The sequence below is a fragment of the Scomber scombrus genome, chromosome 15 (genome assembly GCF_963691925.1).
Source record: "Scomber scombrus chromosome 15, fScoSco1.1, whole genome shotgun sequence".
Classification (NCBI taxonomy): domain Eukaryota; kingdom Metazoa; phylum Chordata; class Actinopteri; order Scombriformes; family Scombridae; genus Scomber; species Scomber scombrus.
In genome coordinates, this window is record NC_084984.1 from 11,555,195 (window position 1) to 11,581,847 (window position 26,653).

General features: G+C 39.6%; 1 protein-coding gene across 1 annotated transcript in view; it reads left to right on the top strand.

Moving 5' to 3' along the window:
• Positions 1-26,653, top strand: part of LOC133995297 (potassium/sodium hyperpolarization-activated cyclic nucleotide-gated channel 1) — a 70,362-nt gene that overhangs the window by 27,661 nt on the left and 16,048 nt on the right. The window contains exons 3-6 of the mRNA XM_062434638.1: positions 2,369-2,530; positions 14,604-14,822; positions 22,357-22,503; positions 26,410-26,650. Coding sequence (XP_062290622.1) covers positions 2,369-2,530; positions 14,604-14,822; positions 22,357-22,503; positions 26,410-26,650 — 769 coding nt within the window. The remainder of the gene's footprint in view (positions 1-2,368; positions 2,531-14,603; positions 14,823-22,356; positions 22,504-26,409; positions 26,651-26,653) is intronic.

A 26,653-nucleotide genomic window follows, 5' to 3' on the forward strand; every position in this document is an offset into this window, starting at 1 on the left:
TCTTGTATTTTATTGTTTCTCTGTGGTTTTGCTGTGGGATTCATTTAGTCTAGAGGTATAATATATTCTGTTGTTTGTATTATCACAAGTAGAATTGTAGATTGTTTCTTTCCCTGGCAACAACTGCGACACTGCAATGTTTCAAATAGTTAAAATTCAGCCTAATATATTCCTACATCATAATGAAGGTTATCCTGTATAATCCTCTGACCTGACCACTGAACTACACCCACAGCCTCTGTTATTAAGAGCTCTATTAATAGACTACTACCTCGTGGCTACCTGCTGACACTGACAGACTTTTCAGACTAGTGCCCCTGAAATTCAAACCCAAACAAACTCCACATTGTGTTAATGAGTTTCTACATCTACATTCCCTCTCTGCCCTCGGCGAGCATGACCCAAAGGTTGTAGCGGCTTCCCAGCAAAGTGAAACGGTTCCTGGGAATTTGTAAAACCTCTCTGCAACCTTCAGACATCTAACCTGAAGCTCATTCAGCAGCAGCCTTGTCGCTTGCTTTCCCTGCAAACCCTAGACCCCAATGTTGTGGTGTTTTTTGATTATCCCTAAGTCGAGGAAGGAAAGAGCAGATAAGCAGTTGACACTTTTCTATTTCTGCCTTGTGTGAATTATTTGCAATTCAAAGAGGGACCAAAGTGCTACTTCCTGTGTTCTGGTCCTATTGCGATCCTTAAGGAATATACACCTTTATTAGTTACCTTTATCTTTTTTTTCTCACTCTCGTCTTTATCTATCTTGCCCTGTGTCTGTTGTTCTTTGCTATTAAGTCATCAAACTGTGATGAATGTGAAGAAACGCGTGCGCACGACAGAGAGAGAGCGTTCTTCTAAATTAAGAATAAAGATGTAGGCAGCAGAAGAGATACTGGGTGCACTGAGACAGCCATCCTGTAAGCTAGTGGCTAATTTTAGCCTTTCAGGGCAGTGCACTGTATCTCCCTGTGGATGAGTCGAACCACAGAGGGATCTGAGCACCAGCCCAGCCTCTTGTTCTCTCTTCTGTTTTGTGTGTGGACACTGTCCTTTGTGCAGAAAGGTTACAGGACAGTCACAATAGACCGGGGTGGAGAGATGATGGATTCAAAGAGCCTTTAACACACCTGGGGTTTAATGGGGTTTATATGGCACTGAATTATACCAAAATCCATCTAAGCATGAAGTACACACATTCTGGACTGATTGCACTGCAACTTGGTAATAAGGGATCAGTTTTTCCTAAAGAAGAACTAGATTTTTTATTTTTTATTTTATTTGTACCACTTCCAACTTCGAAAGTCTGATCAAAGTAGTGAAACATTCCTAAACAAATTCCTAAACCATTTTCTTACTTTGTGTGATTTTTTTTTCCTTTTTCTTTTTTGTTAACCACATGACAATTAGGAGGGCAATTAATCTGTCATTACACTTATGATATGTAGAATAGGCATTTTACAGGGAATGGAAAGCCATCGCCTTAAAAATAGATGACAATTACCTCAAATATTTCATTCAACAAATTGGCAAATGGGGCAGGTTTATTATGCAAAACCCACCAATCAGCCACTATCTTTGTCTATATTTAACTATTTTCAGAAGAATAAATTAAGCTTCAGCGTGAGGAAGATTATGGAATAACTAACCTGGAAAGAAATAATGGGTTTCTCATGCTAATGAGAAACTCTGAATTAGTGCCACAGTTGACCAAGCATGAGTCAATTCTCCTCGCCCAGGTCCAAAGTAAATGAAACTGCTTCTCATTGCAGATATGCTTACTCACCCCACTGATGACTTTCTATTCTGAAACTTCCTCCTGTGGTGAGGCCAAACCGGCAATAACACTTGCCTCAGTCCATGGCATTTAAACACACTTCCTGGCTGTTTATTCCAGAGGTGTGCACTCCCTTCATTCTTCAGTATTTCCCTGACAAAATCTTGCTCTACATTACAGAGTACTCTGTGCCGTATGTATATTTGCTGGTCAGTTTGTTTTGGATCGCAGCCATGCTGAATTATGAATGAACAGCTCAACATCTGTGAGTGAAGATGCACACACACACACACACACACACACACACACACACACTGGCCAAATTCTCTGGTGGCCAAACTGGCGCTGCATGCTGTCTACTTCAAAAGTGACTTTGTGCTCTTGAGAACATTTTAAGCCTCTCTTTAATCTTTTTGTGTATCTAAAATACCAGCTCATGTGATAAAATTCAAACCACTGTGTTTAGAGGTTTGCATCACTTCTCAAAACTGTACATAAATGATGTATTTGAGTGTACATACTCACACAACAAAGGAGATACTGAAGAGGTCTAACTGAGGTCTCTCTGTCTCTTTCTCCATCTGTTTTTCTCTTTGGCAGATTTTCCATATGACCTATGACCTGGCTAGTGCTGTGGTAAGAATATTTAATTTGATAGGGATGATGCTGCTTCTGTGTCACTGGGATGGCTGTCTCCAGTATCTGGTGCCTCTCCTTCAAGACTTCCCCCCTGACTGCTGGGTGTCCCTAAACGGTATGGTTGTAAGTATTGCACTCTTCTCTTTTGTTTGTTATTTTGGCATTTGATATATATGATCTGTATATATAGTCAGTTGAACTTATCGGAGCAGTCTTCGAAATCAATATTTATTAAGCCCTGCTCCCCTTGTTTTCTATGCCTGTCAAACTTTACATTCTCTCATGGCAAAAATGTAGTTTATAGTGATAACGACAGATTTACCTCTCAATTTATTTATTTTATTTTCAAAAGAATGAGTGCTTCATTTCAATTAGAGTTAGTAAAAAGCTTGCTTATTTCTAGCTGGTGACCATCGATTTTTGCCAACTGAAATGAAAACTGTCACTGGTAGATTTTTCAGCTCGTCAATTTGCAAATTAAGCTGATGTTGGCTCCATGAGTTGGTTGAAAATGCCGTCTCCAGCTGACGAACACTAACATAAAAATCTGACAACAGGATGGAAAAACTTTTCCACAAAATGGGAAAATACCACACATGAGAAATGCCAGTAACCTAGCTGGTAAATGATGTGCTTCTCGTTCGTGGCAGTGAGGGTTACTAGATAGTAGTTAGTGCATTAAGCAAAAAAGTTCAATTTATGGGTATAAAATTACCTGGATCATCAGGCCCATAGAACATGAACATTAGAACATTAGCCCTCTGCTAACTTCAATGGGGTAAAAATAATTAAACTGTGCGGCTCTTCTAGACTTTCCAAATTTTATTGGACTGAATGGATCAAATTATGATAGTGTCAAGTCATTTAGAGGGGGGGGGGTACCACTCCAAAAAATGTATGTGCTGATTTACAGATGTCTTTGTCAAAGTCTACGTTTATGGGAAAAAGTATTTTTGGCCAGTGTGTGTCACGTGACAGAAAAGGAAGTTGTAACCACAAAGTTTGGGCACTTTTGCTGTTGTGTTTGGGTTCTGGGTAACCAAAAAAGGCATGTAGAGAAATACAGATGTTGAAAAGCGTGCGTAAATTATAATTGGATAATCTGTTCGTCAAAGGGCTTCAGTGAAAAGTCAATTTGTATGTATTCTTCCTAACTGGGTAACCAGTATATCAAAGTAGCCTCAAAACACAGTTGTAGATAAGTTAAATCACATCCATTGTAGTGAAGGGGATTAGACGTTTAATCAGACGAGACTGGGGAATCAATAACAATTGTTGTTGACAACAACAGTGTCCCAGTTCAATCTGAGCTTGCTATTGTGAAACCCTTAAAGAAATCTATGAATAACATGGAAACAACTTGATGTGGTAACTGTTTTAGAGCCATGTTTGAGGCACTGGAGAACAGTCGATGCAGAGGTCAACTTATTAGATCTGAACACTTCCAAAAAGGTAATTAAATCAGAAAAACATGTACATGAATGAATACAGGTACACCACTGTGTGTATTTTTGCAACAGGTAATAGGGAAAACAAACCTGCAGTTTGTTACCTGCCCTCCTAAATGTCAAATCATCATAGTAGCCCTCCTAGAACATTATGTTGTTAGTCGAAGCATCTCACTTTTATGTTCTGCTGCTACAGAGCAACACAAGATAACAGGTTTTACACACCCGCTCTTGTTTCAAGATTATGTACCTGTCAACCTAACTGTAATGAAAATAGAGAGAAGGGTGATGGAAAATCTGTAGAGGAGTATAACAGTGTTGGTTGATATGCCCTATTCATTCTTTTTTTTTTTTTTTGCTCACTGCTCTTCTGCTATCAGTTTGAGTCTTGGTGAGCTTTACCACACCTGAACCAGACAAGACTATGGCTCCACTTCCTCCACTGTCAGCCAGTGTGATCACCACTTTGGCTGACAGTGCTGTCAGAAACCCTGAAGGAATGCGATCAGAGTGCACATTTTTTTATTTCTTTGACAGTGTGGAATGCACATCAGTGATGATAATCATGTTAGATTATAATAAGGGCTCTAAAATGTGAGTCATTTAAAAACATTAGATTTGACGCGTAGGCTGTTACAGGAGTTCAGTGTGGGGTGGCTGCTCTTCACAGTGAGCTGGACTGTAGTGTAATTGGGCAGAGGCTGTGAATAATGTAGTATTTTCTTGTAATGTCATTGAAAAACTTAAAATTAACTTGCGATAACAAAAAGCAGGAAGCGCTAACACAAAACAAATTAAGTAGTCGTGTGGTGAATGTCGAGTTGTGGTAACATGTTGTGTCAACATGTCGTATTTTGTCTTGGTGTTTTGTTCTGATTTAGTGTTTGACTTGTTTAGAGCGATGTTGGAGTCTGGTATTCCATTTATATCAGAGATATTCATCAGGGACTCTGTTTATATCTAGGACTCTGTTTCATGCACATTAGGGCTGCAAATAACAATGATTTACATTATTATTTACATTATCTGTTGATTATTTTCTTGATTAACTCAAATTGTTCTGTAAAACATCAGAAAATGGGTTCAAAGTGGTGTCTTTAAATGACTTGTTTTGTCCACAACATTCCACAACCCAAACATATTCAGTTTACTCTGATAAAACACTAAATAAACCCACATCACATTTGAGAAGCTGGAATCAAAGACTTCGAACATTTTTTCTTAAAAAATGACTAGTTAGCAACCTCTCGATTAATCGACAAATCTAACTCCCTACAATCTACAAAGAAACAGCTTAATGAGGCATTGAAACCAATTTAATACAAACAGTACTACAGTACATTCATCCTAATGGTATTTTAACAGCAGTGTGTAACAAATTTCACTTTCATATCTAGTGTCAAAAATTCAGTTCAACATTCGCTACAGCTTTCCACTCTGGCCTGGCATCTCTCTAGACTATGGCAATCTCCAAACAGGAAACTACCTAGTTTGAGGACTCTGGGGACTGTCTCTTTTCTATCTGTGCTTTTTTCTTTTTGCCTCTGTCTTCCGCCGCCTTCTTCTCTTTCTCAGAGTTGGGGTCAAGCGGGCTGCAGTTGCTACTCTCACGGAGATGTGATAGTGCAGAAGTGGGCGCAGGCCTCCTGGGTAATGCCAATTGTAAATGCTCGCCCCGGGAAATCTTCTGCCTTTTCATCTTCCAACTCTCCAACAAACATTTTCTGTATTCCACATGCACACTGACTGCTTATGGGCATCAGACTGGAGGTGCAAATGTCACCTTTCCTCAACATCACGACCCTGCATCCCACTCTTTTCTTTACTTTCAGGCAATGAGTTGCCCAAGTGAGCCCAATACCAACCAACATGTGTTATTCATCCAAACAGACATTATCCATCTCTGTTTGCACCGAAAGGAATTTGCAGTGTTATAATTCCACACATAACTTTCACAGTTCATCCTTGGTTATGTACACAAAACTGGGCAAACATTTACTTCATTTACTAGAGCAGCCCCAGATTTTAAACTTTGATGAACAGCACTCTGGAATCAGATTTACTTGTAATCACGCGGCTTAATGATGAACCACTTCTCGCTGCTCCTCTTGCTCTGAATGAATCACACACAGTATATTCCCTGATGCAAATCGATATGAAATGGGAATCATGCAAAAGGCTAATTTGCTGCCCTCTCTGCAGCAGGATCATTTGGGCTGTGAAAAGCTATAACCATAACAGGAGATTGCAAAAGGGCCCCTGAAACAAAGAGCTAATATAGGATAGCTGTTTGCTGAAGGCTTGTAGGATAGTTACAGCTATGATGACTGACTCCTCTAAATCCTCTCTCCTTGGTAAAATGAAATTGGAGAATAAATGATATGCAGCATGTAGAAACAGCATCACAGAGATGTCTCATACCTGTAGCTCCTCACAGATATCAGGTTTCTAGTGACATGCTCAGACTGAAGCTGCTTGTCTGCAGGATAGCATACCTATATATAGAGTATCACAGAGTCTGTCTGTATGGGAGACTAAGGCGACAATGACACCTTCAAATCTCAGCAGTTTCACAACTTCTTGGACTGTTGGATTAGGATTACCATATGTTTCATGAATCTGTTGTCCATTTTTTCATATTGTGTTCAGGAATGAATGAGAGGATAGACAGAAAATGAATCCACAGCAGTTTTGCTAATTGATTTATTACTTTGTTGATTAATCAGTTATGTACAGTATCAAAGAAAAACAAACAAACAATCTTTGCTTCCAGCTTCTCAAACATGGATTTATCTCTCTTCCTTTCACTTTAAGTAGAATAACTGTGTTTTGGACTAGTGGTCAGAGAAAATAAGCATTTTGGGCTATGTGCAATTTTGATTTACACAATTAAAGTTTTATAAACAATGAATCAATAATTTTAAGGGGAATACTGCACTGACAACACAGTGTCACAGTGCAAAAAGGCCAAAAACATAAAGTCTTAGGAAAAGACGGGCATCAATTGCATTATTTTTCATGCAACTACACATGAGAAGAGCAGTTAATAATCATACCCCTGATGTTCAAATACAGAGGAAGCTCCACAAATTCAACGTTTCACACACACACAAAAAAAACTGAAGATAAGTCACACAGTCAGGAAAACAAAATAATGGAATAATTTAATTGTTCACATTTATTTTCCTGATTACCTTCTATAGTTTTTGTGTTGATTGAATGCTTGCTTTGCTATTTACTGAGCAGATGCATAACAATTGAAAACGGAACAATCAACAATACAAATAATTGAATAGTTGCAGCCCTAATTGAGATACATCGGAGCCAAACTCTTTGTGATTGGTACTGCAGGGTGTCAGCTCATGAGTAGCTAACATAGTGTTTCTGACTCTGATGTGGTAGAATGAGCAATTTGTGGAATCTCTTCCCTGTGGATCCTCGCAGAAGTAGATGCCTGTGTGCTGACTGCAGCCTGGCAAATCCAAAGTGAAAAGCCCAGCCCATATGTGGAATCCCTCCTCTCACACCATCACAATGCATTAGTGTTCATAAACAAAACAAATCTTGATGAGATGTCCCCCCTTCTTTTTACAGCAGGTATAAATACATAATGCGACTCTCCGGCTTGTCGGGAGAGTGACTGTCAGGTGAATGTTGTCTTCAAAGTTTGTATCTTTAAGCTGCGCTTGCTCAAGAGTGACAACTTTAAACTCAGATTGCGGGGGCGGGGTGTTTCTCTGTTGTTGGCTTGGTCCTTTCTGTCTCCAGCTGTGAGAAGGAGAGTGGGGCCAACGAGGATTGTAGATACTGCTGAGTGGTGCTGCACAGGGTGTAGCCTGTTATCTTCTTGACTAATGGCCTGAAAGTAGCTTCTTATTCTTTAGAGGCTGCATTTACTTAATCACCACACAAGATAATGTTGCTGTCACTGCGTTGGCTCGGGTGAGAGGGTGATGGGCTGTTGCTTTGTCTGAATGTGGAGTGTAAAGATATGTGTTCAGGAGCCTGGAGGAACGTGTGTTTTGTGGGTCTGTGTGAGCTCACTGCTCCTGTCCAGGCGTGTATTAAAAGACAGACAGCTGAGCAGTAGCCTGCTGAGGATTCATGTCCCAGTGAGGGTAAGGGGCAAACAGACTGGCAGATACTGTACTGTAGGTAGATAAAACACGCACAAAAGGAGAAAAAAACATGTCTAACCATGCATAACTGCCCTTCAGCATCAGTCACCCTTCCTGGCCTTTTTTTTATCCTTAGACCACCCACTACTTTCCCTTCTATTTCTCCCAAAACACCCAAATGAGTCACTTCCAACAGTTTGGCTTAGTCCAGAGTTTATAAATTAATCAAACTTTTCACATTTCTCTTAACAAGAAGCTTTCATCTCAGTTAAACGCAAGACTGATTTTGCTCTAATGGTAAGAGCTAATTTGTGTTGCCCTCTCAGTAAATTACTCGGTGCACAGCATCTTAAATTGGTTGAAATTGTTGTTGTGTGTCATTTGTTGTGTGTTTTACCCTTCAGTGTCAGAGTGGCCTTGCTGCTAATAGGAGGATTTCATCACAGACGCTAGGGAGTGACTCAGAAAAGAGTATTTCCAGCAGAATTGTTAAGATGTCAAGCATGGCTGCTCAGGACAGCACTCAGCTACAGCAACACTGAGTTTTGAAGGACACAAGATCGCTCTTGTTCTAATGTGGCTGCTATCGTCATCTGTATACCTGTGATGAGAGTCGAGTGTGGACACTTTCTCATTTCCAAACATAAAACAGGTTGCCCCAGTTAGTTTAACCTTTCTGATTGAGGGTGTGCTAATCAGTAAAAGTGGCTGCTGTATACTTGGTTGCACATGATTGGACACCAAAAAGAAAAAGAAGTCACGTCACTCCAAAGAATGTCATCCTGGTAGTAGCCTTTGCCTGCTAATGGACATTTATTTATAACTCAAAGAGAAAGGGCCTACCACAACTTAGCAATATATCATGTGATAAAGAAAATACATGGCAGTAAACACATCACAAAGCACAGACTCACATGTGTGTGGTTACCCTGTCTCCTAACCTACATCAACTGACTGAAACAATTAGCTGATTAACTGATTAGTCAATCAACAGAAAATTAATTGGCAACTATATATATTTTGAAAGCATATTAATTATTTAAATCACTTTTGAAGCAAAACAAATCATACATTCCCAAGTTGAAGCCTCTCAATTGTGAGGATTGCTTTTTCTTTGTCTTTTGTTAAGTGAATATCTTTGGGTTTTTTATCAATTGACAAAGAAAATAATTGTAGCCCTACCAACACTACAACTTTACAACTTTGGGTAACAATTTTGTCAAAAAGAAAGAAAGAAAATAGACAAGTAAGGAGAAAATATCAGAAACCTTTGGCAGGCCAAGTCCAAGAAGAATCCTACATCAGGTCTGCTGACTAGGACAGAAGCATTACAACTTACTTCACTTATAAGACAAAGATAATCACAAGCCTCATAATAAGATACACAACTGTGAGTGCTTTTCTTGCCAACTTACTGTACAGTTGGGTACTCATTCAAGCCTTCTGACCCCTTCATCACCCCTCCTCACTCATATGCTCAGAGACTGCCTTCTGTGCATTGCCAGAGTGAACAGCTTGTAGTTTGATTATGTAATTGAAAAATGGATATTGTGCGTCACATTTTTTTCCCATACATGGGTTAGATAGTCACGTGACTGAGTAATTAAAAGCATCAGTTAATATGAATGTTATGCCAATTCAGTTTCATTTAAAAAATATGAATATTAAAAGAAAAACACAAAGGGAGTGTTAACCTTGAATGAAACATGTAAATAAAAGGACAAAATGTTTGTAGCATGAAAAAATTTGTTTTAGAAATGGTAAATAAACACCTGCACATTCTAAAAGTGTAATTTTCACGAGAATATGACAGGAAATGCATTTTATTAGGCTTTCGATAATAAGTAATGCTGCAGTGAAACTAGGGCCGCTATTGAAACAGTGTGGGTGTACAGATGAGAAATCATTCTGTTGTTTGTTATTTGCCCTGTGAGCACTGGTGTTGTTCAGGGGTCAAATCCTATCCTTTGCAGCCATGCATTACATCGTGTTAGTCTTATTCGTGGGTATCAGCACCAACCAATGCCTTTGGGTCACACATAACACTGGGAGGATGATGAATCATCCAGTGCCTTTGCGGTCACATAACCAGTTACATCTTGTGTGAGGGGACTGTTGGAGACGCTGGAGATGTTGTGACTAATGAATTAAAATGATTGCAAGTTGTTAAACTCACGAGCTCACAGTCAACACTCGACGCAGTCTAATTATAGAAACTCTCAAGTTGTTGATTACAATACAGTGGTGTGGGATGAGATTTGTGTATAATAATGAAGGCTGTGAATTCACTTTACAGTTCTTCATAAAAACAAAGGCAGAGCTACTGAAAGATGAACATACAGTAACTGATGTAACGCATCTAGAGCTTAATTATATTTAGAACAACTCTGGAGGAACTGAATACATCTGCTGTGTTAGCCACATTTATTAAAATCATGGGCATTGTACTATAAAAACAGAAAGTACATTTTCTGGAGAAGATGTGTTAAAGTCATTCCTCCCAAAGCACAAAAGGCTATATGGTAAGAAACAATAGTTAAATAATTATGACAGTTCTGTCTGGAAAAATGTCTGATGTTCCTGAACACTTTTAACATACTGAAGAAATATATGTGTATGTCTTCCATTTGATAACTGTTTATGACAGACTGCTACAATCATAATGCACCTGATCAGACCTTTTGTGATTCACTTACTGTGATAGCAGGAAAAGTACAAATTCAAGCAATCCAACTAAGGAATGACACTGATTTAAAAGCAGTGGTGTGAAAAATAACACTGCAGTTATGTTGCTGGTCTTGTAGCTTGTGTGGTGGTTTTGTCTTGTTACATTAAAAGCTCCTGTAAAGTGCACTTTACAGAATTTACTCCTGCAACACTCTCAGTTAACAAGTCTCTCTCATTCTTACTCCATCTTCATCCGATAAAAACAACACTTTTTTTTTTTTTACACGTCCCAGATTTAGAATCACTAATAAAACTGCTTCTGCTACAGTGGTCAATTGGTCAGTTATTTTCAGCTGCCATTTGTATGGATTTTCATTCTCTACTTCCATATTTTGGGATCTGTTATAACCATCAGCAACAATATACACAACCAGCTTCATTATCCCAAACATGCAGCTTTTAGCATCTAAAAGACACATTTTTCAATTTGTGCCTATTTACAGTAAATATAGGACTTAGCATAAAGGATCTCTCACCTGTTGATTATTAATTAGGAGCCACAGTTTAGTCCACTATAGAGACAGTGTTAAGCTAGGCTGTTAGCACATTACTGTAAGACACTCATTCAAATCAGTTTTGATTTATGATGTAGAATAACTTTCATGCAAACAGGCACTGGTTATTAACTTTTAGTGAATCTACAGCCTATACTTTCATTTATTGGACTGGGGTAAAGCCCCCAAATTCCCTGTATGAACTGTCTACAACTTGATTCTTGATTGTTATTCATATTCTTAAATACGCATCCTGAAGCATCCTTGCCTTCCCATGACACCCTTAATTTTCTGTTTGCTCCTTCAGTGTTAATCTTCATCATACAATCTGTACAAGAAAGAACTCCAAAATAGCATCTTTATATTTTTTTCTATTTATGAACAAACATCAGAAATATGACACACCCAATGCACAATGCAATGTGACGTCAAAGCTTAAACCCTATATGGCCCATACTCAACAGAATTATATGACAAGCTCATTATATAATTCCTAAATGTTTGAAATAGCAGTACAAACAGTCCCTGCCATTCATCTACGTTCACCAAACGCGTACAAGGACAAACAGCAAAAGGTGCAGTGAGTCACTCTGCCGTATCTGACATCATCTGGCAAAACTGCGTTTTTCTGCTTTTGCACGCATACAAATATGTCAACACAAACATTCTGCATTGTTGCTCAATAAAGTGTCCCACCATCTCAACCGCACATGCAACATGTACACATGTGAAAGGACACCTAAGGCCCATGACCTCCCAAATGGCATTTGTTCCATTTACATGGTTGGCTTGGTTTCTGCTGTTTTTTTTGTTTTGCCTGCATGTAAGTGATTCAGTGTATGTGTTGTATGCCACAATTACATATTTATGCCCACACAGAAGCCAGAAATATGTCTATTGCAGTAAAGGTGAAAAAGAATCATGGCTATTTGTGTGGCACTTGAAGACAGTATTTTGTTGGATGAATTTAATCAGTCTCCAGAAGAAAAAAAAAATTAATCAGCATGTAGATGAGTAGAGTCAGTGAGTCTTCCAGGGCAGATTAGCTGTACATATACTCATTTACCAACACAGTTGATGAACAGCGTGGAGTCGAGCAGAACAGAAAATCATAGGACCAAAGGAGACACCAGAAGTATTTCAGCTGGCAGAAAAGACAGAGATTAACTATATTTTTTAGAGGTTTGGTATTTCTTTCATTAGCTATTCTGTTTTGGGTGAGACAGGTATTCTGTGTGGGAGCACTTCCTCAGCGTTTCTTGTTTAAAGGAGTTGAAGCTGTTGGCGGAGTCGGCAACTTAGCTGCGGCTACAAGGCCTGTAGCAGAGAGCTGTCGCATTTCTCTCCAGATAGGAACTTACTGGGTTTCATAGATGTAGCCTCGAGAGGCCGGTTGAGTTACTCACTAGATATTTTGCAGTTCCCCGAGGAAAAAGGCACACTTTTGACATAGTGTATTAATGAGGAGTCTAAATCCTGCTCCATGAATCCTACACGTGACTTCTTCAAAAGCTGAAACTGTTACAAAAAGAGAGAAAAAATAAATCTGAAACAAAAATGTGAAGGTAGTACATTTTCAAGTCTTATGCAGTGAAACTACCTGATAACTTGGAAGGCTTGTGGAATCACCATACCGTGGACAGACAGGCCCAGGTGCCCAAGGAGTCAGGGTCTCCTACTTAAGAGCCTCTGTGGATGGAAGTGACTTTTAGTAAGATTTCCAATTGCATAGTAAAAGGGCAAAAAATCCTTTTACAAAACTGCTCGAAAGGAACTAGTTTGTAGAGCATTGTTCATGCCTGAAGGCAAAAGATGCAATAATGGGGAATACGGTGCACATTTTTGGACAGTCTCACCTTAAAGGCATTTATGTTGTACTTGTTTGTGCACACAAAAAGTGACGGAAGTAGTTTTGCCCCCCCCCCCCCCCCAAAAAAAAAAAAAAAAGCTTGAGAGAGAAGCTACAATCCTGCAGTCTTCTGCACAGCACACCTTGCCAATTGCTTTGTACAGTAAATGGCCAGGATTGTTAGATTGCCGGTTTTGTAAAAAGTGTCAGATGCACCCTCCTCCAATTTAGGAAATTCAGAAAAAAGTGGGAAAGAGATGGTTTCAGATGCTTCTGGGTGATCCATCAAGCCTTCCTTTGTTGGAAGCATATTGACCCCTAAAACGTTTGTGCTTGATGCAAGTTTCCCCCTCAGGTCTTATTTCAGATGTTTAGATCTAGTTCAGTTAAGGTTCAGTGTTGACTTTAGGCACCATGACAACTCTGAATCTGCTCAACGAAATGGTAAAACCCTACAACTATGTGATTACTTGACTTCCAAAGATGGTGGGGAGGCCTTTAAGGCACCAACTCTTAGCATACCTTCATCTCATACTTTATACATGGCTAATAATTCCTCATTATAACAGTGCACCAATATCAGACATGAGGAGTTATAGAAACTAATCTTGAGTTAAAGAATTACAACACTTGTTGTTTCCCAGTCAGCAGCGAGTGATCATATTCTTTTCAAACAACTTACTCTGTTTAATAAGTCGAAAATGAAATTGCTTCTTATGAACCCAGCTGGACACATTATGGGATAATTGGGGCCTTGTGAACCCAACTAAAGATATTATTGTGTAATTGAAGGCACACAAGACAATGTCACTTTTTTGGGGAGAACACACTCTGTGAGAGATTAAAGGAGCGACTCTCACTCACTGCAAATCGGCCCCTCTCTCTTGTAACAAAGCGCTGTTTTAAAAAATCCGTGCATGACTAAATGTTCAACTAGGAAGCGTGTATACGTGCAAGCTGATATGATAAATGACTGCCAGATCTGAGTCCTGTTGATGTGTGTGTGGGGACTGCAGCAGTAGCACTCCCTCCCTCCCAGCTCTGTATTTCTGTTCCTCTGCCTTCAACACAATGAATCCCATTACAACACTTGTTAAAATTAAACCAGAGAGAGGGCACAATTCAGCCCAGTCCTCCTCTCCTCTTTCTGCAACCCTTGCTGAGAAGGATGCCCTGGGCTTTACAGGAAACAACTCCACAGACTTCTGTAAATGATGCAAGTTCAGGGATATTTTTTTGAGCTCTTGCAAACATGAACAGTTTTTCACCCACTGGCGAATTAATAAAGCCAGGTAGGTTCGGGCCAGAGGGAGAACAGGGAGGGAAAAATAAGAGTAAATGTCGAGCGAAAGAGGAGAGAGGAAAAATAGAGGTAGAAAGTTCAATCTCTCAGTGAGGGCATTAGGCTGTGAGGCATGAAGAGTATGCCAGCAGAATGTGTGGTAGAGGTTCAGTGATCCATCAAAGAAAAGCCTGTCTTTCCATTCTGCCTTGCCTTGCAGTAACTTCCCCCACCCCCTCTCTGTCTCTCTCTTTCTCCCCTTCTCTTCGTCCTTGCAGAACGTTTCCTGGGGTAAGCAGTACTCATACGCCCTCTTCAAAGCTATGAGCCACATGCTCTGCATCGGGTATGGAGCCCGGGCACCCGTTAGCATGTCTGACCTGTGGATCACCATGCTGAGTATGATTGTAGGCGCCACGTGCTACGCCATGTTTGTAGGCCATGCTACGGCTCTAATCCAATCACTGGACTCCTCGCGCAGGCAGTACCAAGAGAAGGTAAGAACCTCACAGTGACACACATTATCATATTAAGTAGCCGAGATTAAAAGAAGATCAGGTTCACATGATATCAGAGAGGGGGTTTGGTCCATTTACTGTATCATCATGTAGCCTAGATGGCATGTCAGCTTTATCGTTGCACAAGCACTGACGTTGAAAGTCCAGTTCTGATTTTACTGCAGTTTGCACTACTGACTGTTATCATGTTGCAAGACAACGATAGATTTTTAAAATGTTTTAATATGGTCTATGGGTGAAGCAGTATAAATCACTATGAGGTGGATACATTTTTGTATCCCAAAGGGGATCAAAATAATTCAGCTGAGACAGGGATAGAAAGACCAGAGGGGAGGGAATTCCAGCCATCCCCCCTGGCAAATCGCACCCTACACATCTTTAATATTTGTTATTGCAAGGTAAGTAATGCTAATTACCGCTGGGATGGACTTAAAGTATTAATCTGTGGGTTTTGCTCTTTCCTACTGCATAAAATCCTGCTCATTGGAGCTAGACTTAAATAAATTAGGCCTTCTCTCAGTGGCCCTCTCGACCAATAGGTTGAGCTCTCACAGATCACAATATCCGGGTGCTAGGAAAGAGGATTTTCTCCCACCAAGCAGATCACATAAGACCAACAGGGTGAAAAGGTCTATGACATTACCAGCCACCTCATTGTATGTTGCCAGTGAACACATTTGATTCTTCTCCTTTCATTTCAGTCCCTATTACATCACTTTTTTTTTTTGCGTGAAGGGTGATTATCCAGCATTTCAGCCAAGCCGCCATCTGTGATCCCGCTGAGGGGCCAGGGCAGTTCCCAGAACACACGGCCATGACTGATGCGCATCGTGCTTGCACGCAAGAACCTGAGTTTAGCTTCCAAACTTTCCTGAGCTTATGCTGCAGAATTCCATGTACATACCATTGTAGCGCGGGGGATTATAGTCCTTTATGGCTATCTTGATCCACTACAGAGCATGGTTATGATTAAAGGGAAGAGCTGACCTTTAACCTGTGTGGTAACAAAGATGACATAAACTCAGATTTACTGTTTTACCTACAGAGCGTAGATTTTTTTTTTTAAATGTGTTTTGTTTAGAAATCAATTTAAAAAAAGTATTAGTTGATTACCAGAAACCAACAAACCTGCTATTTAGATGGAACTGCTATTTAATAATCAAGCTATCATTCGCTATTGCAAAAATTCTAACATTGTTTGGTGTCTGCTTCTTAATGTTGAGGATTTATCCCTTTTTGTCTTATGTGATAATGAACTGAATATCTTTGGACTTTGATTTGGACTTTCGAAATTGTCATGGACATTTTTTAGTATTTTGACATTTAATAAACCAAAGGGTTGATCAAGAAAGTAATCAAAACAACCAAAGATTGCTTTCATTATTGATTTTTTTCTTGGTTAATAATTTTCTGGATAATGAGCTGATGTCTTCGAATTGCTTGTTTTTTCTGACTAAAACTGAAAACTATCATAACCAACAATAAGCAGCAGCAAATACTCACATTTGAGTAGCTGGAACCAGTGAATGTGAAGCATTTATGCTTGAAAAATTAAAATACAGCAGCAATTAATTGATTATCAGAATAGTTGCATATTAATTTCCTGTCATTCGGTTTATAATTGAAGCTCTACAGCAAATGAATTGCTGATGAAATCATTGTTGGCTGTAGCCAGACTGTATTTATGTCCACACATACAAACACAGTAATGCAGGTCTGGGCTGACACACAAAGTACACATCAATTACTCTGCATGAGGCTGTTGCCATAATTCTTATCAGAGCATCAGTGTATATTATGGTTATAGTCACCTTGGCTCTGACTATAACAGGACATGTTAATTTACGCCTTGCATACAAAAGCATTTAGCTGTTATCATTTCATTGTAAAATGATGGCCTGACCTTGCCAGGCTTAATGCACATCTAGCAAAACTACCCCCTGTGTGTTAGTTGCAGTGTTGCAGTGCTATTATACATGGTACATCATCAAAATAGTTAAATGCACACAGCGTATCGGGACAGTCCTCTATGGACAATCCTAATCTAGTCAACATCATGGTCAAGATCATAGCTTTTACCTCAATGGGATTGTGGAATGCTAATCATTCAATTTCATCATCCTCCGACAGATTAAATTTCATCCTCAGACTAATCATCAGCAGGTCAGCCCATGGACTCTTTATTGACAGAAATGCTAGCAGATCAGAAGTCAGTGCACTCCACAGTCAGGATAAAAAGATGCACATGTGGCAAGATAGAGCAGGCTTGGTGAAAAACCTTTTAGTCTGAAAAACCGCATCACTTTGCTGAGTAACACTATGAGCGTCATGGGTATTTGATTAGCAGAGACATGATTTTTTTATTAAGCTGCAATAATTTTATGATTGATCGTAAACAGCCAGATACACCAATGCCATAGTGCATTCCACTGAAAATTAATGACAGCAGGTCGCCCACAGCAAACAAGTCGGGCTTCCGAAGTCACTGTTTGAATTAGTGACATGTCTTTTACTCTGTATGGATGTACATCTGCTTCACAGCAAATTTGCTTAATCTACATCCCACTTTATTCCTTTTAACATCCCTCCAGGCATTGAACTGACAGCTTTGAGGTTGTGAATGCCATGTTCATGGTAACAGAGCCCCAGTGTGTAGCCAGATTCAGCGAGGGCTGATTTGCTGCATGGCTGTGCATATCAGTGGAGCAGGCTGGGGAGCAGCAGGGATGGGTCCAGGGTGCTCAGCCTCTAGTCATTACATCTATCACTGCCACAGCTGGGGGGTTGGAAACATGGATGGAGAGATGGATGTGAGTGTGAGGTCAGAAGTTGGCTAAGGGCAGAAGGGGTAAGTACTATAAGATGGGCAGAAGATGAGGAAGAAAGAGAAAGAATAATGCTGGCACTCAAGAGTCATTCTTTTTAATAGGTTCAACTTAAATCCTGAAAACCTTATCTCCTATAAACAGCTTTCTCATGTTTCAAAAGTGAAAAAAGAAAAAATTATCAAAGAGGGCAAAGCATAATGCAATATATAAGGAAACATACTGAAAGAAGCATATGAAGGACGACAGAGAAGAGAAATAATAGTAGGGGGGCGGGGGGTCAAAGGAAATGAGGGTGTAAAGCATGCATGATCTCAAGATGTGCCTGCTGTGATGCCCTGGTGCTGAGTCACTGGGAGCCAGCGTACAGCTGTGTGTCATTCATCAGCTGAGGCCTGAGGAGTTATTCTTAAAGACTTGTCCATGCTGCGCCTCATTAGATAATATACAAGGCTCAGAGTCACGAAACGGTTGCTACACACGGTTGCTAACGTAGGATTGGACAGTGGCTGTTTAGGGGAGGGGTTTAGCGAAGGGTCAATTGTCTGCCATGAAACACTGTTCTGGTCAAAAGAAGGTTAAGAAAAATAGAGAAAAGTTTCGAACAAGTTGTCATGAAATGTTAATTAAGAAAACTAAAATTCTAACTAGCCTGTAATTGTACACTTTGAATGTGCAGCTATCAGTGTCAAAAACAGCTCTATAAAGATGTCAACATTTGGACACCCAGATATAGCCTAAAGATTGTCAATTCTCAATGTGAATTTTTGACATATGAAGTGTACAAGCAGCCATGCTTAAAAGGAATAGCAATTGCCAAGAATTACATGATACCACTCTCATATCTGTCTGTTTAATATAAAGCAATAGCCAGCAGCAGCTTATTTTAGCATAAAGACAGAGGACAAGTTGTAATTTTTAGAGTTGGTGACTTTCTGTAGTCTTACTGTTAGTTTGCCAGAGAACCAGAAGGGAGACTCGGGGAAGTCACTGCACCCTGCCATAGGAATAGTCCAGCACATAAAACCATGAGAGTGGTTTCAATAATCACATTCTCAGCAAGACAATTATTCAGTATTCCTTTAACTGAATGAAAGCGTCTGATTGTTTCCTGTCCTAGATTAAACAGATTAGGGTCTAATCTATTATTTCTACCCAAGTTATGATATATTTGAGCACATGCAGAGAGTAGAAACCTTTCCAACTTGTCACACTAATGACAAGCTGGGCCACCAACACTTGTTGGGTAGCAAAAACACAGAGAACACATTAAAAAAAACACCTTTGTCACATTAAAGTTATACTGTCTCTCCATAGAGTGTTACTTTTGTAGATAATGGCTGTATTGTATTGACAAAAGTACCTGACCGAGCCACTGGCAAGAACAGAAATTGCTTAATTTTGTGCCAAATGGCACATCACGCTGTGAGTATAGGACTGACTAGGCAGTGACTATTTCTAGAGAGAGAAAGACTGAGAGGCACAAAGAAAGAAATGGATGAGGTCATAATGTAGTGCAGTTAACTTTGTCTGATTTCATTTTAGGAGTGGAGTCAATCTAAATGGCTCTGTTAGGCAGTACTGAATGCTATGCAAATGCCAGTGCACTTGAACATTTTGACATATAATTGGGCAGTTAACCAATAAAATTAAAAAAAGAAAAATGAAGTAATCATCATTATAGAAAATGTACATGACCTCAAGCTGGAGGCCACATATCCAACCTGAAATAGTGCAGATGTCATGTCATGCTCAGTGCCATGTTTGTCTGACTCTGTGCCCCACCTCAGCCCCATGGAGCCTCTCCAGACATTCGCCAACTTCGACTGTGAACTCAAAATAAATCAATTTCCCGCAAACAAAACCCTGGCCCCTTATCACCTGCCTGCAGCTGGGAGAAAATCAATGCGGGAGGCATTGTGACTCAAGGATCTTCTCTCTCACTGACAAATTTCATTTTGTGAACCATGCTTGCATCACACTGGCCACAGAGCCCCCCACAGAGCGACCAACCTCACAGCTGCTACTGACTCTCACCTACTGCTCTGCTGTGATTACCAGCGGCAGCATGAGAGACTGTTTAATTTCAGGTGTAAGGGCCTTGGACTGGTTGGGGAGATTGTGTTCACTGCCCTGTCTGTGGCAAACCTGTGTGAGGAAACAATGAATGATCAGAACATATGAGCAAATATGTTTTCTTTCTCCTTTGGGTCAGTTCTTGCTTTCAGGTTAATGTGGACAAAATGTTAACACCCGCTAAGATTCAATTACCAGAAACAGGACGGCTCTTACATCTCTGTTACTGGCAGTATTGCACAAATGGAAGATCACAGTCTTGTGTCCAGCCATGTACGTGCAGTAAAAAAAAAAAAGTGTATGAATCACAGGCCATCTGGCTTTCTAAGGACACAAAATATTTCATCCTCCATCATTCTCTCTCTTTCGCTCTGTCCCTCTCTCCCACTCATCCTCTGGCCATAAAGAATCCTGATGTTACTATAGTGTGAGTGACAATAACAACAGCAATGTTTTAAAGGATAATATTGAACAACTTCCTGGCTCAACTTTGATCTATATTGTATAACTTAGGTTCTGCACACACGGTTTTCATGTGCAACAAGGCATTATTACCAACAAGTGTGTTCATTTTCAGGTTTACCTTCCAATAAAGTAATTCAGATAATCTAGCTAAACTTTTGGCTTTATGAAGCTTGATAGTGTGCCAGCTTGTGTTTATTACCCTGTTGGACTTCCCACTAGCATTGCTTCCCTTTATCCAAATCTCACCAATAAATGTTATCATAGCAAATACACACGATGGCCAGAGCTATAAAAAATAAGACCCAAGTCATAATAAACCTTTAATAACATTATTTATTTGTTTTAAATTCCCATTATATAATCCTAGTTATCCCTCTAAATTGGGAAACCTCAATATACTGTGCTTATTATGGAAACTGTCTGTAAATACAGCAAGTAACAATTTAATAAATTATATTTTCATTTTACTATAAATATTCCCTTACTTGGATTTAAGTTGCATATCTACTAAGGTATTAAATACTGCTAGATAATTTAGAAAATCAAACAAAAAAAAACAGTAATTTAGCATAAAAAATAAATATGCTTGCTACAGTAGTTTCCTCCACTATTCATATTTAGGTACTGACTGTTAATACATCATTACAATATTTAAATATTGACAATGCCACAGACATACAAAATATTTAATAGTTTGCTTTTATAACTATGTTAAAATTACGTTGTTTCAGAAAAAAGCCTGTAATATTTAAATAATTGGGGATTAATTAGATGATTGTTTTTTAGCACCATTCAGCCTTACATACATTTTAACTTTATAAGGAAATACAAACAAAGGAATTAAAAAGGATATTTAAACACAAGAAACACATTTTCTAAACGAAATTTACAGTCTTTCACAATCAAGAGATTTTATAGAAGGGATAAGAAGCTAGAAAAGGCCAGAGGAGCATCTCCTTGGCATCAGGTTGGATTCTTGACACTTGACAATCCAACATTGGTTGGATTGTCAACAAAATATTCAAATGAAATCATGCAAATAATTATCACTTGATCAGTCATGCATTTTGCGCCATCTGGTTTATGGTCAGCTTTTAAATCTCTCTAGGATATCAGGTATACCTTGCTCGTTCATATTAGATCATGGCTTAATTGCCCATTAGGACTGGGCTTCCTGCATGGGTGAGATAATCGGAACTGCTACCTTGGTCTGACATAGCCCTGGGCCTGTACTCATTCCTACTTTCCTTCACCACCTGCCTCCCTCGTTCTCTCTTTCCCTCCCCACACACAGAACCAGGACATGGCAGCGTGACTATGTGAGAGCACGGGTTGTCCTCAATACAGAGACACAAATACACATTCAGTGAAGACCTTTGAAAATTCTGCTTGTTTATACTAATTATTAACATTATAATATTTGATATTTTCCATATCGAAAGTTCTGTATGTAAGAATTGTGAAGCAATTCACAAGTATTAATCATTTTTTATTGCCAGTGAGTCAACGGGTCATAACAGACTCCGACTCTGACTTTGTTGGTTGCCTGACTTTTTTTGCACACTACCGAGTGTCTTGCCTTTCTCCTGTTAATGTCATCAAATGACCGACATCACCACAACAAAAACTGTGCTAACTTATCTGATTAGAAACGCCCTGAAGATATTAGCTATCCAGCTCTATTACCCACCAGGTTGGCTGGTGGCTAGTTGCCTGACCACGCCTGCTATCACAGTTCCGGGCTGCAGTACCTTTGTTTTTGGGTGTTTCTTGGGGTGTTCCACACATTTCACAACCAAACCACAGCACTTTGCTCCCCAACCACAGCTCACTGGAGCCTACCAGTGTTTCGTAAACACAGTTGGTAAACAAAGTCAGCAGTTTGTTGTGGGGTAGGGTCAGGTTCAGGTAGTTGATTATTGCATATCTTTGTGGGTTGGGCAGTGCAGATTGGCTCTTCATGGCAGGTCGGGTGGGTGCGTTTTTTTAAAAAAAACGTACCTCACTACCGACCTCTGCAGATTACAGCTCACTTAACGGCCACAGTTGTCACTAATAAAAAGGAATTCTTACATACAGAATATTTAATGCATCTTTGCACTGCATATTTGAACTGATATCCATCTGCTTTGTCTTTGCCTTTCCAGTACAAGCAAGTGGAGCAATACATGTCCTTCCACAAGCTTCCAGCAGACATGCGACAGAAAATTCACGACTACTATGAGCATCGCTACCAAGGCAAAATTTTTGATGAGGACAACATCCTGAGTGAACTCAACGACCCGCTCAAAGAGGTGAGACATCTTCTCTCTTAAGACCCCTACAGTAAATTCAATTTAAACATCAGTTTTCTCAGAAGCTTCTGCCAATGCAGCACTACAGAGGTTTCACTTAAGTAACATTTATAAATCTTCTGAGACTCAGAGTTTCAGTTTGAAGGCATTTTAAAGTTTTATTTTTGGAACAAAGGTAAAAAAAAAAAAAAGTTTTTAAAACACATCTAAAATCTGAAAAAGAAAATCCTGACAGGTAGGTGTCACACAGTGGTTTTGGCTTGTGAACATGAATTGGTTTCTTCCTCCAAGATGAGGAGTGAATGTTCATTTGCACCTTTAAATGTGCAGTACCTGAAACCGAAATACCATCACCTGTCATCTCATCTTCCAAGGTCAAGCAGAAAAACAGCAAAACGGATTCTCCTCATCCTGTGTACACTCAGATTGAGCATTCATTAAGATAAGAAAATATTCTGAACAGAAACATTACCTGCACCTCACCGCAGTTCAAGAGTGTTTGAAAAATGTGCTCTTTTATTTCTCAAATGCAGTAGTATTGGAATATTGGAATAATGAGTCTGAAGATATCAGTGTAGCACAGATATACAGTTACACAACTCAAGCATCAACTGATTATACTGTATATTATTCACAAAGAGAGATAATGAAAAGGAGTATTGAAATCTATTGTGAAGTCAATGACCAGTTTTAAAGTTCTTGGCTGACCTCCTATCTGTAGATTACACGGGTAATTATGCATAGGGATGTGGGAGAGAGAAGAAATAAAAAGCAAAGCAAGCGTAGAAATCATGACCATCTCTCATGTACCCACATTAAGTCACCTTGCAGAATCAAATGCTGAAGCGCAGTCCCAGACACTCACAGGGAGGTGCAGGGATTTAGATGGTACGACTATGAGAACACAGAAAATCCTGCAGGCTTAATTCACCGTGCATAGCAAGCAAAGTTAAAATCTGCATAGAGACAGTGTCGCACAATGAAAGCTCTGCCCATGGGACTGAATAGTGAAAACCAACACCAGAGCAAAACAGGCTACATAAAATATCTTACATTGCCATTTCCCCATATAACAGTGTTTAAGATGTGTCAAAAATCGCTTATTTTAACAGCTCATTCTTCACAGAGAAGGCAGAGGAAGTAGGTTGCTCATTTGTTCCATTTATTTTCCAAAGCAATAAGGTAGCTTTTGTTTCTGCATAACAAAATATATCACAGAGTTATAATGCGCTTGAGATTGTGCTTAATTACATTATGTCAGCCTGGTAATGCAGATTGATTCAGGAATCTGTAGTTTTGCTGTTATTCCTCAGGTCTCCTGGCAGTCCTTTTTCCTTTTTTCAGTCTTTGTATGCAGGGAAAAGAAATTAAAAGTTAACCACATAACTTTAATCTGGTCACTGCTACTACTGCTGTAGTAACTATGGAGTGCAATGGATTGTTTTCACCCGTGTCAGGTTTCCAGCCTGATGCACTCTGACTCTAAAATTGAAGGCTGTTCTCTGATCATCCATTACAGAATTAGGTCACTTGAGGATTGATTGAGTAATACATCTGTAATTACTACGGCAAGAGGATGTGTTATTATCTAATTCTGCTACAGATATTTTTAGAAACACAATAAAAATGAATATAAAAATATGCAGCAGCTGCCGCACAGTATAGTACTATTAAGAACGCATTTAAAACAGTACACAATGTTAATGAATTCTGCATTTATAACAAAATGTTCTATCGATAAAATGAGTGTAAAAGATAGCATCTGTACTCTACAGTGCTGTATGTCCTTTTTTCGATGGTGTTATTGTCAGGCTTTAGCACCCTAATTTGCTGTGTCACACTGACTAAAAGACCTTACCACGGTGAGCCCCCACCGCATCCCTCACCTCCTCTGTTTTCAGACCCCTCTTTCAGGTTCGTGAGCGATGCCAACCTTCATGCACATTCATAAGCTACCTCTATAAATGAGCTTGCTTTCACCAACTCCTGTTTGAATCATATTAGACTTAAAGCAACAGTACACTTTACAAATAAATATCAAATCATAGTTTTAATGACTAAATATGTCTAGATTTGTGTGGCACAACTTATGGTACCTTCTCTGCTGTCCCAGTATATTTTATCCATCATTACAGTGCTTTGTAAGGCTTAGCTTCTGTAGCTTTTGCTGTAAATTGGCTTTAAGTTTTCTTTTGAAAGATAACGGGAAGAAAGCAGTGGGGGGGTTTTTTCAATCTTTGTGTCCCTTGACACTATTCTTAGCATTTAGCAGCCAGAAATCAATTAATGTAGCTATAACGCAGCCTAATATCAATGAAGCCACACCCATTCCAGGTAGACTGCCAGAGGACAGTTGGGCTGATTGCCACTGTGTGAGTGTCTGCACGTTATGTTCCAACACTATTTTTGGGGTGAAGACTCAATTTGGGATAAGAATCAGCTCCACTCTGCAGCACTCAGACTAGCTTTGGGCTAAAGGTGAGCCATGAAATCAGCCCAAGTATACTTCAGCTGATTCTCGCAAGTCATTTACCACAAGATTTAGGCTGCTTTTGGCTCAAGCAATTATAACTACCTGGGATTCGCATGACAACGCTGCGTCAGTGGATAAAACAGCTTTGGATTTGGTACGGAGTTGAGTTGGTCAAAGGTAATGATGCTTACAGCTAAGCCTCAAGCGTTTCATTAACCACTCTGGTGTGCAGCTATGGACATTGGCAGAATTTCTCCTTGGTGTTGTTTTTCAAGGACAACGACATCCAATAATCCAATTGATGGTTATCATTTAATTGATTTAGCTCTGTTATTGGAAAATCATGACCATTAACACGATGAAAGTATAATGAAAATGTGGTTGTTTCTTGCATTCAAATATTTGCTTTTTGTATTTGTTTTGTGTTTTCTAAAATTCTCCTGCTTGCAACTGTATTACCACACAATGAGAAAGTGACTTTTAGAAAATTCATAGTCACAGAAGGCTTAATGTGATGGATTGCCTTTCTCAGGGAGGTAAAACATTGCTGCAACTTGATTTTCATATTGTTTTAAAACGAATAAAGAAAATATGTCTGAATAAAATGTTTGAAACATAAAAAATCTGGCAAATGGTTTGCAGTACTCTAAATATATATGCAGTTTGCAAGCAGACTGCTTTGTACTGTATAACATAATAGGCAGACTGATGTCCCGTCTCTCTATATTACCCCTTCTTTGCTTCTATTTCGCTGCGTCTGTTTCTCCACCATATGACAAATCTTTAAATAGGCATAGCCAAAGAATGTTTCCCCAAGAGAACTCCTGGCTGGGCATGAAAACTGCTTACTATCTAATTCATTAGTTCTGGTGCATGATTGAGGTCAGAGCCCGTGGCATTAGCTGACACAGGCATCTGAGGCTGAGCTAACTTCACTTTACGTAGCTAGCGAGCATCCCAGAGATTGGTTATCTCTCTGTTGATGTCCTGTTGTCACTGGAAGAGAAGCTATCCCTCATGGGGGCGTCAACAACACACCACCACAGATGCCAAGTGCCCCGGCTTTCCATCTGCACAGCAACAGAGATGTGTGGGTAAACAGAAAACAAGCTCCTAATCTCCTGCTGGGTCTGAGGGGACAGGATGAGACCAGAGAGATGGCCTGCCGCCGGCACCAGAGGGCAAACTCATCAGGATCTGACGAGAGTGCCAAAAAGTTTCTTCTCAGGAGTGATGGGAAGTGCTTAGAAGTATTAGGGATAAAGCAGCAGTGTGCATCCAATTCATTTGTGCTCACAGATAAAATCAGCAGAGATTTGTGATGATGTTTTGTGTCAGACAGTACCTAACTGATGCTCATTTTTCATGTTGTAGGTAAAAATGACGATTGATCTCATTTATTTGACAGACACTTTGCTTTCTTCCTCCACCAGGAAATTGTCAACTTCAATTGCCGCAAGCTTGTGGCCACCATGCCTCTGTTTGCCAACGCGGACCCCAACTTTGTGACGGGGATGCTGAGCAAGTTGAAGTTTGAGGTCTTTCAGCCCAACGACTACATTATCCGAGAAGGCACGGTCGGGAAGAAGATGTACTTCATTCAGCATGGTGTTGCGAGTGTCATCACCAAGTTCAACAAGGAGATGAAGCTGACTGATGGATCCTACTTTGGAGGTA